The 18,274-nt window shown below is 43.0% G+C and overlaps 1 protein-coding gene across 6 annotated transcripts; it reads left to right on the top strand.

The window, feature by feature from the left end:
* The first annotated feature begins 4,525 nt into the window (after nucleotides 1-4,525).
* METTL3 (methyltransferase 3, N6-adenosine-methyltransferase complex catalytic subunit) lies at nucleotides 4,526-18,022 on the top strand. 6 transcript variants are annotated; one of them, XR_012415530.1, is made up of 11 exons: nucleotides 4,526-4,735; nucleotides 12,248-12,465; nucleotides 12,552-12,956; nucleotides 14,258-14,453; nucleotides 15,042-15,258; nucleotides 15,486-15,673; nucleotides 16,364-16,402; nucleotides 16,564-16,672; nucleotides 16,793-16,858; nucleotides 17,027-17,139; nucleotides 17,798-18,022. XR_012415530.1 is itself a non-coding variant. In XM_073996914.1 (11 exons), the coding sequence occupies exons 4-11, from the start codon at nucleotides 14,387-14,389 to the stop codon at nucleotides 17,907-17,909; spliced, it is 891 nt and encodes a 296-aa protein (XP_073853015.1). In that variant the 5' UTR covers nucleotides 4,526-4,735; nucleotides 12,248-12,465; nucleotides 12,552-12,956; nucleotides 14,337-14,386; the 3' UTR covers nucleotides 17,910-18,022. The 6 variants fall into 6 exon arrangements, 3 of the variants coding, with proteins under 3 accessions (XP_073853015.1, XP_005560840.1, XP_073853014.1); XM_073996914.1 differs by having other exon boundaries at nucleotides 14,337-14,433; XM_005560783.4 differs by having other exon boundaries at nucleotides 14,258-14,433.
* Nucleotides 18,023-18,274: the final 252 nt, after the last annotated feature.

Genomic DNA, 18,274 nt, shown 5'->3' with positions numbered 1-18,274 from the left:
CAGCTGTACTGCTCTTCTCCAATCCTTGGCCCAAAACTGAGCAAGGTACAAGGGCTTAGCCATTGGAACATAGGACTCTAATGAACAATCTTTGTTCTGGAAATTCCTACTGGACTGGTAGAGACTTTATCAGGTCTGCATGATGGTCTGACAGGTCTCCCTAATCAATTCCACTCCCCCTTTCCCCCACTGTCTTTCCTTATACCAGTGTTAATCCCCAGTAAAACTTCTGTACTGCTAATTCTGTCCCAGCATCTGCTTCTCAGAGAATTCAACCTGTGTCACCCCTGAACAAGGCGCAGAATTTATTGACACATTCTCGTCTCTCAGAAACTCCTGCACCTGTAACTCTGGTTATTGTCGCTGGCACTTTTTTTTTTTTTTTTTTGAGATGTAGTCTCGCTCTGTCACCCAGGCTGGAGTGCAGTGGCGTGATCTTGGCTCACTGCAACCTCCACCTCCTGGGTTCAAGTGATTCTCCTGCCTCAACCTCCCGAGTCATTGGGATTAGAGGCGTGCGCCATCACACCTGGCTAATTTTTGTATTTTTAGTAGAGATGGGGTTTCACCATGTGGGTCAGGCTGGTCTCAAACTCCTGACCTCGTAATCCGCCCGCCTCAGCCTCCCAAAGTCCTGGGAATACAGGCATGAGCCACCACGCCCAGCCGTCACTGGAACTTCTTAGCCAATCAACAAACACTTGTCTTCTGATCCCCAAGACAGATTTCACTAGCCTTATTCTCAATTAGACCCAACTTTGACTTCCCTTTATATTTCCTTATCTATTCTAACATTTAATAATGGTAGGTTGACTAATCCTAGTGGATATTCTGTTTTCAGTCAGATATGCACAAGACTTGAGGGAAAAAAACGTTCATCCAAAGAATCAAGTAAAAAGTGAAGGGTTGGGCACGATGGTTTATGCCTGTAATCCCAGCACTTTGGGAGGCCAAGGCAGGTGGATCACGAGGTCAGGAGTTTGAGACTAGCCTGGGCAACATAGTGAAATCCTGTCTCTACTAAAAATACAAAAATTAGCTGGGCATGGTGGTGCATGCCTGTAGTTGCAGCTACTCAGGAGGCTGAAGCAGAATTGCTTGAACCTGGGAAGCGGAGGTGAGCCGAGATCGTGCTACTGCACTCCAGCCTGGGTAACAGAGCGAGGCTCCATCTCAAAAAAAAAAAAAAAAAAAAAAGTGAAGTATACAGTTAGTACTGTTTGAGATGGGGTCTTCATATGTTGCCTAGGATGGTCTTGAACTCCTGAGTTCAAGGGATCCTCCCACCTCAGCCTCCAAAGCAGCTGGGATTACAGGCACACACCACAGCACACAGCCTACTAGTGTCTTCTTCTTTTTTTTTTTTTTTTGAGACAGAATCTTGCTCTGTCGCCCAGGCTGGAGTGCAATGGCACCAACTCAGCTCACCACAACCTGCCTCCCAGGTTCAAGTGATTCTCCTACCTCAACCTCCCAAGTAGCTGAAACTACAGGCACATACCACCACATCCGGCTAATTTTTGTATTTTTAGTAGAGACAGGGTTTCACTATGTTGGCCAGGCTGGCCTCGAACTCCTGACCTCGTGATCAACCTGCCTCGGCCTCCCAAAGTGCTGGGATTACAGGTGTGAGCCACCACACCTGGTCTAGTGTCTTAATACTTACATATTTGCTTATGATTCCATGGAGTGCCTGGTAGGATGGCTTGTCTATGTTCCATGTGGTGAGGACTAGGCTCATTCAGGCAGCTTTCATTTGGACTGGAGAAGCCAAGATGGCCTCACTCACTTCTGGCTACTTGGATGGCTGACTGTAATGCTGAACCCTCTCTCCTTACCATCCTTCATCCTACAGGGTCTCTCTTTTCAAATGGTCTAGCAGGGTAACTGGACTTCCATGAAGGCCCAGGGTTCCAAGAGGGCAGAAACAGAAGCTGTGGCAGCACATCTGGAGGTCCCTCAGATCTTGCTTCAATAGTGTTTAGATGGAACAGACCCAGGGACTCTCTCTCAAAAATTAGAAACAAAACCAAACCAAACCCCGGAAGCTGTAATGCCTCTTAAGGTCCAGACCTCTTAAGGTCTAGAACTCAGGGAATATCACTTCTGCCACATTCTTTTGGTGAAAGCTAGTCAGAAGCCTAGCTCAGATTCAAGAGGAGGGAGAATAAGCTTTACTTATTGATTGAAAGGGGGCAAAGTCACACTGCCTGAAGGCAAGTGGGTGGGAGGCATTGTTGTGGCCAACTCTGGAAGCAATCTACCACAGCAGATATGAGGAAAAGTTCAGAAGTGTAATGCATGCAGCACCCATCTGCTCAAAATTAGGCTTACACTCTGTTTTGACTAGAAGAAGTCTGTCTGCATTTTTCCTTCCTCCTCCTCCTCCTCCTCTGTGGCTGCTGGGCTGACAAGAAAGCAGTATCTTTCTTTTGAGCAGCAAACTGGTCAAGAGGAGTCTAAAAAGAATCTCTCTATAAGAATATCATAAGAGACCTTCCTGTACTTCAAAAAATTTGCCCAATATGCCACTGTAATAATTTACCCAGAGTTAATGTGAAAGCAAAAACTTCTGAGAGCTGCCCTTGATTTGACTGACTTTCAGGAGTACTTGTGCTACTTCTTTGCACCACTGCCCTCCAGCAGTGAAAGAGTGAGGCTTATCTTAATAAAACAAAAACAAAAAAACAAAGTTACACATCCCAAAAGACAGTGTAAATTCCCTAAAAGTAAATTAAGTTCAGAAAATGAGATGGAAATGAGTATTTTGATCACTACTAAATCTCCATAGTATCTAACACATAGTAGTCACTCAATACTTACTGAATGGATAAAAGTCATATTACAATCTTTCAATAGCTCCCTTCATATTCACCCCTTCCTTTTCATTACTGTTCATAACCAGCTTTTAGTTAAAGTTCTTCTCATCAGACACTTAGTTACAATGGACTACTAACCATCTTTCTCCTCTCCTAAATCTCCTTCCTCCTCACTTCAATTTATCTAGAACAGTAGATCAATTTTGAAACATTTCTATTTACAAACTTTAATTGTTTCCTATTGTATTCTGAATAAATTGCCAAGTCTTTACTCAGGTACCATGTACCTTCTGCAATCTGGCCTCAAATTTGGGAACCTAAAATTTCTCCCAATATTCCCAAATACAAATCTTTTATGTTCTGGCGAACTAATCCGGATTGACATAACACACACCGTGCTTTCCTACCTCTAGTCTAGACCTTTGCCTTTATCATATTCTAGACCTGGATTTCCCTCCTATACCTTCACCTACTGAAAACTTAGCGGTCACTTCAAGCCTGCACCTTGATGCCAGCTTCTTTCCAATGTCTTCCTGGGTCCTTAAACTTGCAGTCCTCCTCTTCTTTGAAATTACGTTTGTTGTTGTTGTTGTTTTGTTTTTGTTTTTTAAAGAGTCTATGCTCATGCTACCTCATGCTGTAAAGATGGTTCAGTATTAATAAACTGGCTCATAGCTCCTTTACCAGATCATAAACTCTTTGAAAACAGGAGCCATGCCAGTCAAACTATTTTTTTTGTATTTTTTGGACACAGTGTATGGCATCATGTAGACATTGGATAAGTCAGTGATTCTGGAAATGTTTCCATTCAGGGAGCTCCATTAAAAAAAAAAAAAAAAGGCCAAGCCGGTGGCTCACACCTGTAATCCCAGCACGCTGGAAAGTCAAGGCAGGCTGATGACCTAAGGTCACGAGTTCAAGACCAGCCTGGCCAACATGGTGAAACCCCATCTCTACTAAAAATACAAAGTTAACTGGGCGTGGTGGCAGGCGCCTGTAATACCTGCTACTAGGTAGGCTGAGGCAGCTAGAATCTGGGAGGCGGAGTGAGCTGAGATCACACCACTGCACACCAGCTTGGGTGATAAGAATGAAACTCTGTGTCAGGCCGGGCTCAATGGCTCACGCCTGTAATCCCAGCACTTTGGGAGGCTGAGGTAAGCGGATCACGAGGTCAGGAGTTCGAGACCAGCCTGGCCAACAAAGTGAAGCCCCTGTCTCTACTAAAATACAAAAATTACCTGGGTGTGGTGGCACGCACCTGTAATTCCAGCTACTCTGGAGGCTGAGGCGGGAGAATCACTTTAACCCGGGAGGCGGAGGTTGCAGTGAGCTGAGACCACGCCATTGCACTCCAGCCTGAGTGACAGAGTGAGACTCCATCTCAAAAAAAAAAAAAAAAAAAAAAAAATCTGTACTATACGGTGTTGCTCTTTATGAGTGCTATTTTAACATAGGTTACCTCTCAGGACTCCTCTCCGAATATTCAACATGGCCGCATGCGCGTCTATAAGCAACATGGCCGCTCTGCCAGTCACCAACATGGCAACCACAGCCTCACTGTGCCCGGAAGCAAGAGAGAGCAGGTAATAAAGACTATATTGGCCGCTCTGCCAACACCTAACGTGGCTCTCTTTAGAGCTTCCAAGAAAGCGCGACACCGGAAATGACTTTTCTGTCTTGCTCATCTCTAGGGGTCATTTTCCGGTTAGCCTTCGGGGTGCCCGCGTGAGAATTGGTTATATCCTGGAGCGAGTGCTGGGAGGTGCTAGTCCGCCGCGCCTTATTCGAGAGGCGTCAGGGCTGGGAGACTAGGATGTCGGACACGTGGAGCTCTATCCAGGCCCACAAGAAGCAGCTGGACTCTCTGCGGGAGAGGCTGCAGCGGAGGCGGAAGCAGGACTCGGGGCATTTGGGTGAGGCACTGGGCTGCTGGGGCCGAGGCTCAACTGGGGAGGACGGGCGGGATCCCTAGAGAAAAAGCTCCAGAGTTACTGCCCTTTACCAAACGGCCATTTCTATAAAGCCTCGTACATTGGTACTCCATCTCCCCCTTCAGCAGCACAGACCTTCGCCCTTCTGCAAGTAGTTCGCTGTTCCTCCTCACCCTGGGCCTCGGTTCTTCTTGCTCACTTCTATCGGACGGATGCTTGAGCCCCACCCTCGTCCTCCTTGCCCATTCCTCTTTAGACTACGAGGACGTCGCCTTTGTGAGGCTTCTCAGCCCCCTATCCCACGAAGCAGCAAGAACCCCTTTTTGTTGCTGCTATGGCGCTTTGTTCCCTCAGTTACAACGACTATTTTGTAGTGGTCATTTTTTGGCACCTGTGGGTACGGTAAGCAAGGAATGAACCTTCATATCCACAGTGTCCAATTTAGTGGCCCGTACAGAGTGGCATTCGGTGTTTTTGAATGAGTACCCCTACCGGCATTGTCTTAGCAATTTACATACCTAGCAGGAACCTGAAAACATTTGTGTTTGATTTCCAAACTTTTTCTCCTCTCCTGTTGCCCCTATGTCGCGATCATAAAACTTGAAGGAAATTTAAAAGATTGTTAAGTTCACTCTTATCCACTCCTTACCCCCAGGACAAACTCTGAATTATTTAAGGCAAACTAGTAACAAAGCTCTGCAAAAATAGTGACTCAATATCACCCTTGTGATAGATTGTTCCAATATTTGTCAGTATCTTCAACTCCATCTCTAAATCTTGTCTAGATCATGTTAGGTTCATGTGCTCATATTCTGGCCCCTAGAAATAGAAGATACACTGGCAGGATCCTCTCACCTAATTAATTATCCTTTCTTAGCTACAGTGTTCATGGGTCTAACTAGACAAAAATAAGTAAGAAATTGCCCCTGTCCTCAAGAATTTTAAAAACCATAGGATTCAAAGGTAGATGCTTACAAAAAGGAATATGATAGGATATATGTATGAAACCAAACGAATGAATCTACATTCTGTACAGTGAAGAGAACTAACAAGAGCTGGTGTAGGTAGTGAAGCCATCAAAGCCATCATAGTGGAATTGGCACTTGAATTTGGCCTTTATGGCTATATAGGACCTAGATAATTAAAGAGGTAAGAGGGGAGGATAGTAGAGTAAGAAGTGCAAGTCATTTGATCAGGCAATAATTAGTAGTCAAGTCTCGGAGTAGTTCCTGAATTACCTAAGAGGCAGAGTTTTTTTTTTTTTTTCCTTGCTCTAGAAACTTCATTGATTTATTTATAGATACAATTTTTTGTTTTGTTTTGTTTCCCCTATTCTTTGGTTTTCTGTTTTGAAACTTTTTAAAAATGTGCATAAATGATGCCAGCGACTTTTTTTGCTTCTGTTTTTGAGATAGGGTCTCTCATCGTTGCCCAGGCTGGAGTGTAGCAGTCCTCCCAGCTCATCCTGTGAGTAGCTAGGACTACAGGGGCATGCCACCATGCCTGGCTAATTTTTAAATTTTTAATAGCGATAAGGTCTCATTATGTTGCCCAAATTTGTCTTGAACACCTGGGCTCAAGCTGTCCTCTTGCCTAAGCCTCCCAAAGTGTTTGAATTACGGGTGAGAGCCACCATATCCAGGCTATTTAATTTTCTTGTGGAATCTTTTCCCTTTCAGTAATGGCAGTTGCAAAAAGGGACCTGAGGATCAGGTAGTTGTTTGTTTCAACAGAGTGATCTGCAAAATTATTTAGTTAGTTAGAGACAGAGTCTCCCTCTGTCACCCAGGCTGGAGTGCTGTGGCATGATCATGGCTCACCGCTGCCTTGACTTCCCAGGCTCCAGCAGTCCTCCCACTTCAGCCTTTCAAGTAGCTGGGGCCACAGGCGTGTGCTACCACGCCCAGCTAATTTTTGTATTTTTGGTAGCCGGGGTTTCACCATGTTGCCCGGGCTGGTCTCTGAACTCCTGAGCTAAAGCAGTCCACTCGCCTTGGCCTCCCAAAGTGCTGGGATTACAGGCGTGATGAGCCACCAGGCCTGGCCTACAAAATTAACTTTTAAAAAGCCACTATATTGGTGTACTACATCATTGATTACTTTGTGTTCACGTTTCTGTCGTTTTGTAACAGACCATCCTCTGTCTGTGGTGGTGGTGGTTGTTTCTTGGTTTTAATTGTTCCTCATCATACTTATTTTCTTTTTTTGAGACGGAGTTTTTGCTCTTGTTTCCCAGGCTGGAGTGCAATGGTGCGATCTCAGCTCACCGCAACCTCCACCTCCCAGGTTCAGGCGATTCTCCTGCCTCAGCCTCCCGAGTAGCTGGGATTACAGGAATGTGTCACCACTCCCGGCTAATTTTGTATTTTTAGTAGAGACAGGGTTTCTCCATGTTGGTCAGGCTGGTCTCGAACTCTGGACCTCAGGTGATCTGCCCGCCTCGGTTTCCCAAAGTGTTGGGATTACAGGTGTGAGCCACTGTGCCGGGCATCGTACTTCTTTATACTTTTCCATTTCTAAATTCATACTCTTTCAATGAATGATTCTAATTGTTCTTGGTCATTTTAAGCTTCATTTCATTTTTCTTTTTTGTTGTTTTTTGTTTTTTTGGGTTTTTTTTTGAGGCGGAGTTTTGCTCTTGTTGCCCAAGCTGGAGTGCAATGGCACGATTCTCCTGCCTCAGCCCCCCGAGTAGCTGGGACTACAGGTGCATGCCACCACACGTAGCTAATTTTTTTGTATTTTTAGTAGAAACGGGGTTTCACCGTGTTAGCCAGGATGCTCTTGATCTCCTGACCTCATGATCCGCCTGCCTCGGCCTCCCAAAGTGCTGGGATTACAGGCATGAGCCACTGTGCCCGGCCATTTCATTTTTCCATGATATTAGCTACATTTTGGTATTAGCCAAACTTTTTGCTGTATCAGACCTAACTACTAGAGCCTTGATACTTTCATCCAGGTCCTTGCTAAACATGTTTAATATTTTTGACACTAAGACTGTATTCTCCCTGCATGTAAATATCCTTTTTTATGTTTATTTTTTCTTTTTTAGATATGAGTATCTCTTGACTTGTATATCTAGCTAATAATATAGCTAAGACCCTTTTTTCTGTGTGTGTGTGTGAGACAAGAATCTCATTCTGTTACCCAGGCTGGAGTTCAGTGACATGAACACAGCTCACTGCAGTCTTGACCTCAGGGCTCAAGTGATCCTCCTGCCTCAGCCTCCTCCTGAGTGGCTAGCACCACAGGTGTGCCCTGCCATGCACGCGTAATTTTTAATTTTAATTTTTTTCTAGAAACCGGGCCTTGCCATGTTGCCCAGGCTGGTCTTGGACTCTTGGGCTCAATCTGTCCTCCCACCTTGGCCTCCCAAAGTGCTGGGATTACAGACGTAATCCCAGCCTAGTTAAGACTCTTATAAAAGTATTTCTGGGGTTGTAATTAAATGTATCTTGTCTTCTGACCCAGAGCTTGATCTGACCCATCATTTGGTACTGTGGTAATAGGTAAAGATGAAACACACAAATTAAACCAGAATGTCACTGTTCTTTCTGTGTTATTTTGATTATTTCAAAGAATGTATTTTGTTGAGCTTTAGGATTCTTAGGAAACCGTTGTGAAACATACTCTATCGTAAGTTTATTAATCATGTTGTCATGTAAGATACAACCCAAGACTTGATAAAAGTTCAGATTATTCCTTTCATGTCTCACCGGCAATAAAAATTTGTGTACCACATCTTGTTTTTTATAGCATTACTGAAATCTGATAATTATTGACTACTGAACTCAGTGTCAAAAGACAAGGATAGAAAATGAACTAAAATGTATCCATATCATTAATAGTGGAAAATACTGTGGGCAAAATATTGGGAGACCTTCGTTAGATTGGCATTTTTATCATTCATTCATTTATTTATTTATTTATTTATTTATTTATTTATTTATTTATTGAGATGGAGTTTTGCTCTTGTTACCCAGGCTGGAGTGCAGTGGTGCTATCTCAGCTCACTGCAATGTCTGCCTCCTGGGTTCAAGCAGTTCTCTTGCCTCAGCCTCCCGAGTAACTATGATTACAGGTGTCCACAGCCTTTGGAAGGCTAAGGCGGGTGGATCACCTGAGGTCAGGAGTTCAAGACCAGCCTGGCCAACATGGCGAAACCCTGTCTCTACTAAAAATACAAAAATTAGCTAGGTTTGGTGGCAGGTGCCTGTTGTATGTACTACAGGCACATATAACCTTGCCCAGCTAATTTTTTGTATTTTTTGGGCAAAACACCCAACAGGTTTTTTAGGTTGCTTAGGTTGGTCTTGGACTCTTGGGCTCAAGTGATCCTCCCTCCTCAGCCTCCCAAAGTGCTGGGATTATAGGCATAAGTCTCCATGCCTGGCCTCCTTCCTTTTTAAGGATAAATAATATTCCACTGTATGTATATAACACATTTTGTTCGTTCATCCATGGGTGGGCGTTTGGGTTACTTCCACCTTTTGGCTATCGTAAATAATGCTGCTATGAACCTGGGTGTATGAATATCTCTTTGAGACCCTGCTTTAATTCTTTTTGGCGTATATCGAAAAGTGGAATTGCTGGATCATATCGTAATTCTATTTTTGATTTTGAGGAAGCACCATCCCAATGGGTGTGATATCTCATGTTGGTAAAGTATATCTTTTTTTAAAAAAAATTACCTAAAAAAAATCTTTAATTGAAACAAACTAGATTTGGCCAGGTTTAGCACATAGTAAATATGTGAACTGCTCCAGTATATTTCATGAGATTGAGATGTGCATATAAATGTTGACATGTTTAAGGATTCAGCAAATTAGTAATCTGACCATATTAATTTCAGTGGTCCTCTTAATTAAAGGGTAAATCAAGTATTATGTATTAGTTTGCTGAACCCAACACATTATTTTCGTTAGATTAGAAGCAGAGTGTCAGTGTAGTTGCAGCAGAGCAGAGGCATTGAGTAAGTGTGTTGAATAAATAAATGAATGAATACCTTATGAAGGATTTGGAACCCAGGGATTCGGAATCATTTTCTGGACAGTAACTGGTTTTAGGGATGATAAAACTTTTCCCCAAATGTCTGTATACATACAAAACTTTGCACGTGAAAAGTTTACAGAATTTCACGTGAATAACAATTGTATTAATCAGCAGTTAAGTTTTATCCATCATATTAAACAAAAGCTCCCTCTTCCCAATAACCTTAAAAGAGGTATTTTCAGCTCTAATATTCTGAATGTAATGTGGGGGGAGAAAAACCTCCCAGGAGGTGTTATTAATACAAGGATTCATAACCAAAATTATATCACCAGATATTGGAATGAGCAGTATTAAATCAGTCAAATTACCAATGAGAAAAGTCAATATCAAGTCATAGGTACTTAAATATTTATGTTAACGTGGTTCTCTTTTTCTTTTTTTTGAGATAGAGTCTCCCTCTGTTGCCCAGGCTGGAGTGCAGTGGCACAATCTCGGCTCACTGCAGCCTCTGCCTCCTGGGTTCAAGCAATTCCCTGCCTCAGCCTCCTGAGTAGCTAGGATTACAGGCATCTGCCATCACGCCCGGCTAATTTTTTTTGTATTTTTAGTAGAGACAGGGTTTCATCATGTTGGCCAGGCTGGTCTTGAAATCCTGAACTCGTGATCCACCTGCTTCGGCCTCCCAAAGTGCTGGGATTACCGGTATGAGCTACCGTGCCCAGCCTAACATGGTTCTTTTTATAGATTTCTCACTTAAAAATTTTCTCACTTCTTAATTACTTAGAGAACATCTAAATTCGCTTACTAACTGGAGAAACTGAAAATGAAAGAAGAAATGGGTGAGAGTGGAATCCTCCCACCTCAGCCTGCTGGGACTATAGGCACAGGCCACCATGTGTGGCTAATTTAAAAAAAATTTTTCTGTAGAGACACTAGGTTTCACCATGTTCCCCTGGCTGGTCTGGAACTCCTGGGCTCAAGTGATCCTCCCACCGTGGCCTCTCAGAGTGCTGGGATTACAGATAGAAGGCACACACCAAGCCCTGAGTCAGATTTTAATAAATTCAGTTTCCATTAGAGTGGAAATTTTTCAAATTAATGAATTATTTATTTATTTATATTTTTTGAGACAGAGTCTTGCTCTGTCGCCCCATCTGGAGTGCAGTGGCATGAACTTGGCTCACTGTAGCCTCTGCCTCCTGGGTTCAAGCAATTCTCCTGCCTCAGCCTCCTGAGTAGCTGGGATTATAGGCTTGCGCCACCACCCCCAGCTAATTTTTTTTTTTTTTTTTGTATTTTAGTAGAGACGGGGTTTCACCATGTTGGCCAGGCTGGTCTCGAAATCCTCACCTCAAGTGATCCGCCCACCTCAGCCTCCCAGAGTGCTGGGATTACAGGTGTGAGCCACAGTGCCTTGCCAGAGTAGAAATATTTAAGTAAACAAAATATTTCTAAATGTAAACTAATGGCCTACTTATTTTATTTAGCAATTTCAGTTCAGGTACTAGGAGTTTAATATTTCATCTATATTTTAATTAAATAACCACAGAAATTAGGCTTTCTCAAAGGTAACATTTTGTCCTAATTTTAGTTTCTCAAATCTTATTAAGGTTATGATGGCCACCCAGCTTGTGAAGTAATAGATGATAACAATATAGTCAGGAAATACCATTTGGTAACCAAGGCTTCAGCAAAGTATTAAGATTTTTGTGATTGTGAGTGTTACAGGTAACACTGTTGGCCCCCAACATTGTCATTTTGTACACTTTGTTGATCAATGGCCTGAATTCATTAAAATTCACACTACATGCCTCAAAAAGAATATTGGATCCCAGCCTAGGTTGTTGAGTATATTCCTGGCCTTTATTAAAATGTAGGTTGAGGCCGGGCGCGGTGGCTCAAGCCTGTAATCCCAGCACTTTGGGAGGCTGAGACGGGTGGATCACAAGGTCAGGAGATCGAGACCATCCTGGCTAACACAATGAAACCCCGTCTCCACTAAAAATACAAAAAAATTAGCCGGGCGTGGTGGCGGCGCCTGTAGTCCCAGCTACTCGGGAGGCTGAGGCAGGAGAATGGCGGGAACCCGGGAGGCGGAGCTTGCAGTGAGCCGAGATCGCGCCACTGCACTCCAGCCTGGGCGACAGAGCGAGACTCCGCCTCAAAAAAAAAAAAAAAAAAAATGTAGGTTGATAGAAAGGTGGTAGGGATATTTAAATCTATCATGCTGCTAATTTACTTTCTTTGTAGCACAACAAGGATATGGAATTAGGAAAACATTACTCACCCAATAGAGAAAAGGTAGATAGAAAATCCAGTATTGACAAAACAGTTAATGCTTTAGTATGATTGAGGATAGGTAATCTAGTGCTAAAGTTGGTCAGAGAATTTCCTGCACAAAATGAAAGATCTATGTATGGGAATGCCAGAGAATTTGACTTCTCAGAAATATATAGACAACAGCGGTTGCCTTTTTTCATTTTTACTTCTCTTCATTCTTAGATCTACGGAATCCAGAGGCAGCATTGTCTCCAACCTTCCGTAGTGACAGCCCAGTGCCTACTGCACCCACCTCTGGTGGCCCTAAGCCCAGCACAGCTTCAGCAGTTCCTGAATTAGCTACAGATCCTGAGTTAGAGAAGAAGTTGCTACACCACCTCTCTGATCTGGCCTTAACATTGCCCACTGATGCTGTGTCCATCTGTCTTGCCATCTCCACGGTAATGACCTGACAGAGTTAGGATTTACAACTTATTTTCAGTTCCGGGTCAGTGTCTTATTGCCCCTACCTCCCCTTCTTCTCTAGCCAGATGCTCCTGCCACTCAAGATGGGGTAGAAAGCCTCCTGCAGAAGTTTGCAGCTCAGGAGTTGATTGAGGTAAAGCGAGGTCTCCTACAAGACGATGCACATCCTACTCTTGTGACCTATGCTGACCATTCCAAGCTCTCTGCCATGATGGGTGCTGTGGCAGAAAAGAAGGGCCCTGGGGAGGTAGCAGGGACTGTCACAGGGCAGAAGCGGCGTGCAGAACAGGACTCAACTACAGTAGCTGCCTTTGCCAGTTCATTAGCCTCTGGTCTGAGCTCTTCAGCATCAGAACCAGCAAAGGAGCCAGCCAAGAAATCAAGGAAACATGCTGCCTCAGATGTTGATCTGGAGATAGAGAGCCTTCTGAACCAACAGTCCACCAAGGAACAACAGAGCAAGAAGGTAGGGGTCATGTGAAAATACTCTCACAATATGCTCTTAATTATAGCTTTGTTTGACAGGGATTTACCCCTAGGGCAAGGAACTGTTTTTAGAATTGAGGGTTTACAGTGGTTCTCAACCGGGGATGATTCCCTACTGCCCAGCTCCCAGGGGATCTGGTAATGTCTGGAGACATTTTTATTATCACACATGGGGGAGTGCTATTGGCATCTAGTGGGTAGAGGCCAGGGATGGTTGTTAAACATCCTACAGTGCATAGTAGGACAAACCCCCACAACAAACAGTTGTCTGTCCCAAAGTGTCAATAATGCCAGTGTCGACAAATTCTGATTTAGATAATCTGTCATTGAATCTGAAAGAATTGGATCAAGAGAAGAGGAATCCAAATATATAGAAATATAGGGAGATATTTCTCCCTATAGAAATATCTGGAGAGGAATACTAGACCAGTTATAGAAATTGATTAAATAATGTGAATTGGTTCTGAGTATAAGTATTGGCCTGACATGAGTTCTTATCTGTTTGGTACTTCTAGTGCGTAAGTTTGAACAAGTTAATTAACTTCTCTTGAGCCTTAGTCTTTTCATCTGTAATGTGAAGATAATACCAGCATATCCTGCCTTATAGAATTGAATAGACTCTGAGCTAAAAAGTAAAGTGTTTAGCACTATACTTTTTAGTTCAGCACCCAGTAAATATGTTTTTTTGTAGAAGGAATGCCTTCCTGGGGAGGGGACGTTAATATAATGCTTAGCAGTAGGAACCAGGCCTCTTCCATTTTAATTTCATCCCAAATGCATATTTGTCAGGAAGGACTGAACCCCTAACAAATCTCTTATCTGAAGGCTCCAATTTTCCAATATTAAGTTAGCTAATTTAGGGCTAGGCACAATGGCTCATTCCTGTAATCTCAACACTTTGGGAGGCCGAGGTGGGAGGATCACCTGAGGCGAGGTGTTCAAGACCAGCCTGGGCAAAATAGTGAGACCCTATCCCCACAAAAAGTAAAGTAATTAAAACATTAGCTGGCATGGTGTCTTGCACCTGTATTCCCAGCTACAATTGAAGGCTGAGCTTGGAGGATAACTTGAGCCTGGGAGTTCAGTGGGAGAAACAGTGAGTTATGATTACACCACTGCACTCTGGCCTGGGTGACAGCAAGATCCCATCTCTTAAAAAAAAAAAAAAGTTAGCTGATTTATCTCTTGTAAGACATTAATGTCAAAAAGAATTTGCAGAGTTGGTCTAAGAGCCAGTTTGATCTACAAGACATTTTAAGTCCAAGGGTACTTCTGTCACAGGTCAGTCAGGAGATCCTAGAGCTATTAAATACTACAACAGCCAAGGAACAATCCATTGTTGAAAAATTTCGCTCTCGAGGTCGGGCCCAAGTGCAAGAATTCTGTGACTATGGAACCAAGGAGGAGTGCATGAAAGCCAGTGATGCTGATCGACCCTGTCGCAAGCTGCACTTCAGGTCTCTTGGAAGGGAATGAGGTGGGATGGGTTTGTCAGAAGCAGCCATTCCTTTTCAGCATATTCTTTCCAGTCATTGGGGTTCTGTCTGTAATCTTACTTAGTTTATGGTTTGTGTAAGTACTCCAGACCCTGAAGGTATACTTTCAGAAGTGCATTGTGAGGGAAGAATACAGGCTGTACTCCCAAATAACATTTTTTTTTTTTTTTAAAAGAAAAAGCTCCCTCCTTAGAATAACAAGGTATGTCTGTCTCTCAGCCACAGTGAAAGTTAAAGTACTCTGAAAGCAGGATAATCTTAGGAGAAAAGGAACCTGAACTCTTAGGTCAGTGTTTTATTCTGTTCTAACCAACTAAGTCCCCTGCACTGCTTGCCTTCCAGTGGTAAAACAGGAAACCCAGTCTTTACTGAGAGATGAATTACAATTGTTCTGTAGTATGAATTACGGATTTCCATGCTACCTGCCTCCCTTAAAACTCTTGGAGAAAGCTCTAGCAATAGAATTAGGGGAGGGTAATAAAATAGGAGAATTTTGAAATCATTTGGAATTTTAACTGTTGGATGTACGTCTGGAGCACAATCTTGATTCTCCCTTTTTATTTTCCCAGACGAATTATCAATAAACACACTGATGAGTCTTTAGGTGACTGCTCTTTCCTTAATACATGTTTCCACATGGATACCTGCAAGTATGTTCACTATGAAATTGATGCTTGCATGGATTCTGAGGCCCCTGGCAGCAAAGACCACACGCCAAGCCAGGAGCTTGCTCTTACACAGAGTGTCGGAGGTGATTCCAGTGCAGACCGACTCTTCCCACCTCAGGTACCTGTCTGCTCAGAAAACTCGTCTCAACTTAAGAGATTTTGAGTAGGGCAGCCATACACGTTAAGAAAGCAGAGCATAATTCAGCAATCTTGTTTTGCTTATTGGGAATGGAGGGGGATAGATAAGCTTGTAAGGGAATAGGAAAAATCAAATGGAAAAGAGGGACTCGGGCCATGAATCTGAGAGTTAAAGTAGGGAAGATGACCAAATACCACTTTATGCAGTGGATCTGTTGTGATATCCGCTACCTGGACGTCAGTATATTGGGCAAGTTTGCAGTTGTGATGGCTGACCCACCCTGGGATATTCACATGGAGCTGCCCTATGGGACCCTGACAGATGATGAGATGCGCAGGCTCAACATACCCGTACTACAGGATGATGGCTTTCTCTTCCTCTGGGTCACAGGCAGGTAATGCAATTCAGTTATGTAGGTATGCTCAGATACAGTACAGAGTGAATACTGAGTGGGAGATAAAATCCTGGGTTTTCGTAGCCCTACTATTAAATGTATGACTGGTTTAGTCTTTTTTTCCGGGGGACAGTCTTACTCTGTTGCCCAGGCTGGAGTGCAGTGGTGTGATCTCAGCTCACTGCAACCTCGGCCTCCCGGGTTCAAGCAATTCTCCTGCCTCAGTCTCCTGAGTAGCTGGGATTACAGGCACGTGCCACCATGCCCAGCTAATTTTTTCTTTTTGTATTTTTAGTAGAAACTGGGTTTCACCGTGTTAGCCAGGATGGTGTCTATCTCCTGACCTTGTGATCCACTCACCTCGGGCTCCCAAAGTGCTGGGATTACAGGCGTGAGCCACCACACCCAGCCAGTCTTTTTTTCTAGTGAGTCCTAATGCCCATTTACAATGCAAATTATACCCTGAATATATATTTAACTTTACATTTGTTCTTTGAGAAAGGTAAGGTTGTTGAGAATACTGTTTTATCTTTTCATTCTTAGATCCACCATGCTGCTTTTGGTGTTGTGCATGTAAATGTTCACTGAATGTCTACTGAAAAGGTGTTTATGGTGTTTTTAACGCATCATATATTTTGAAGGAAAAAAAATAAGGGCATACAAATAGTTGTTCAACTCATTTCTTCCTAGGGCCATGGAGTTGGGGAGAGAATGTCTAAACCTCTGGGGGTAAGTAGTGGTTGTGTTGCTTTCTTTGGAGGGTAATACTGTTATAGTGAGATACATGTTTTCTTCTCCCAGAGTATTCTGTGATTCCTTGCTTCTATAAATGGTACTACCCCTAAACTGTACGTTTGGCTAAAACTCTAGTTCTTTTTTATGCCCCACAGGTATGAACGGGTAGATGAAATTATTTGGGTGAAGACAAATCAACTGCAACGCATCATTCGGACAGGCCGTACAGGTCACTGGTTGAACCATGGGAAGGAACACTGCTTGGTGAGCAGCAGTGGGGCCCAATTCAATAGGTGGAGCACAAAAGAAGAATCATTTGATTTCTTACTGAGAAAAAGTTCAAAAGGTGGTTTCATAAGGTAATCTGTTATCTGTGGTGAGCAGGTTGGTGTCAAAGGAAATCCCCAAGGCTTCAACCAGGGTCTGGATTGTGATGTGATCGTAGCTGAGGTATGTGCTTCCCAGGCGTCCAAAGCTTCCACATTTCTGTTGGTATCAGTTATTCATGTTGGGTGTATTCTCATCCCAGATTTTTCTCATTTAGATCATAAACATAATAGAAGGGGCTAGAATTGCAATCTTGTGTAACTTAAAAAGCAGCTACTTTTTATTTCCTAGGTTCGTTCCACCAGTCATAAACCCGATGAAATCTATGGCATGATTGAAAGACTATCTCCCGGCACTCGCAAGATTGAGTTATTTGGACGACCACACAATGTGCAACCCAACTGGTAAGGTGACCAGAGAACAGGCTAGTCGTCAAGGGGCTATTACTTATGATTAAGGACATAACTTAGTAGAGCTTCACACTGTATTCCACTAGTCCATAAATGAGCTTCAGAGGATTCATAAGCCACTTAAGCTTGTATTTAAACTGTTTTATGAGATTCTACAAATATTCATTAGAAACTCAACAGGTTCTAGGACCCAAAGCACTGCTCCCTAGGGTTTCTGTTCTCTTCACAACCTAAGGATCTTCCTCAGCCATTCTGTGATGTATTGAATCTGCCCCTGGTGGTTATCAAGTTATCTATTTAATCTGTCAATAATTACATCTTTCACCCCTTTAATAGAGCTTAAAACACATGCTGCTAGCATTTTGCTTATCCAAAGAGTACTCCCTGGTAGCAGCAACTCTGTGAAGCAGGCCTGGCTGAGCCTTAGTTACTAACCCTCAGATAATACAGATCCAGTCTATTTTAACACCAGAATCTATGCCAATTCTGAACTAGTCATTCTGCCATATACTATTCTAATGTTAAGTTCTTTTTACAAGAATTGGCATATTTAATATGATGATAGGCAGTCTTCACTTGGTATGCATTTTTTAACACTATTAAACCCTCTAATTCCAGGATTTCTGGTTTGCTCCTCCTTTTCCCGTTTCAGGATCACCCTTGGAAACCAACTGGATGGGATCCACCTGCTAGACCCAGATGTGGTTGCACGGTTCAAGCAAAGGTACCCAGATGGTATCATCTCTAAACCTAAGAATTTATAGAAGTACTTCCTTACAGAGCTAAGAATCCATAGCCATGGCTCTATAAACTAAACCTGAAGAGTGATATTTGTACAATAGCTTTCTTCTTTATTTAAATAAACATTTGTATTGTAGTTGGGATTCTGAAGTCCATTCTGGCTCTGCCACTTAACAGGGTGTAATCTTGTGCAACTCATCTCTCAGTATTTCTTATATGTGAAATGGGAGTATTACCTCATTGGGTTGCTGTGAGGGTTCAAACTAAATGAGTGCATGGGAAACATTAAAATGATCATTATAGGCTAGGCACGGTAGCTCACACCTGTAATCCCAGCACTTTGGAAAGCCAAGGTAGGAGGGTAACTGTAGCCCAGGAGTTCAAGACT

This window comes from Macaca fascicularis, chromosome 7, assembly GCF_037993035.2.
Source record: "Macaca fascicularis isolate 582-1 chromosome 7, T2T-MFA8v1.1".
NCBI classification, from domain to species: domain Eukaryota; kingdom Metazoa; phylum Chordata; class Mammalia; order Primates; family Cercopithecidae; genus Macaca; species Macaca fascicularis.
The sequence above is the reverse complement of the archived record's forward strand: the minus strand, read 5'-3'. Positions and strand labels throughout refer to the sequence as shown.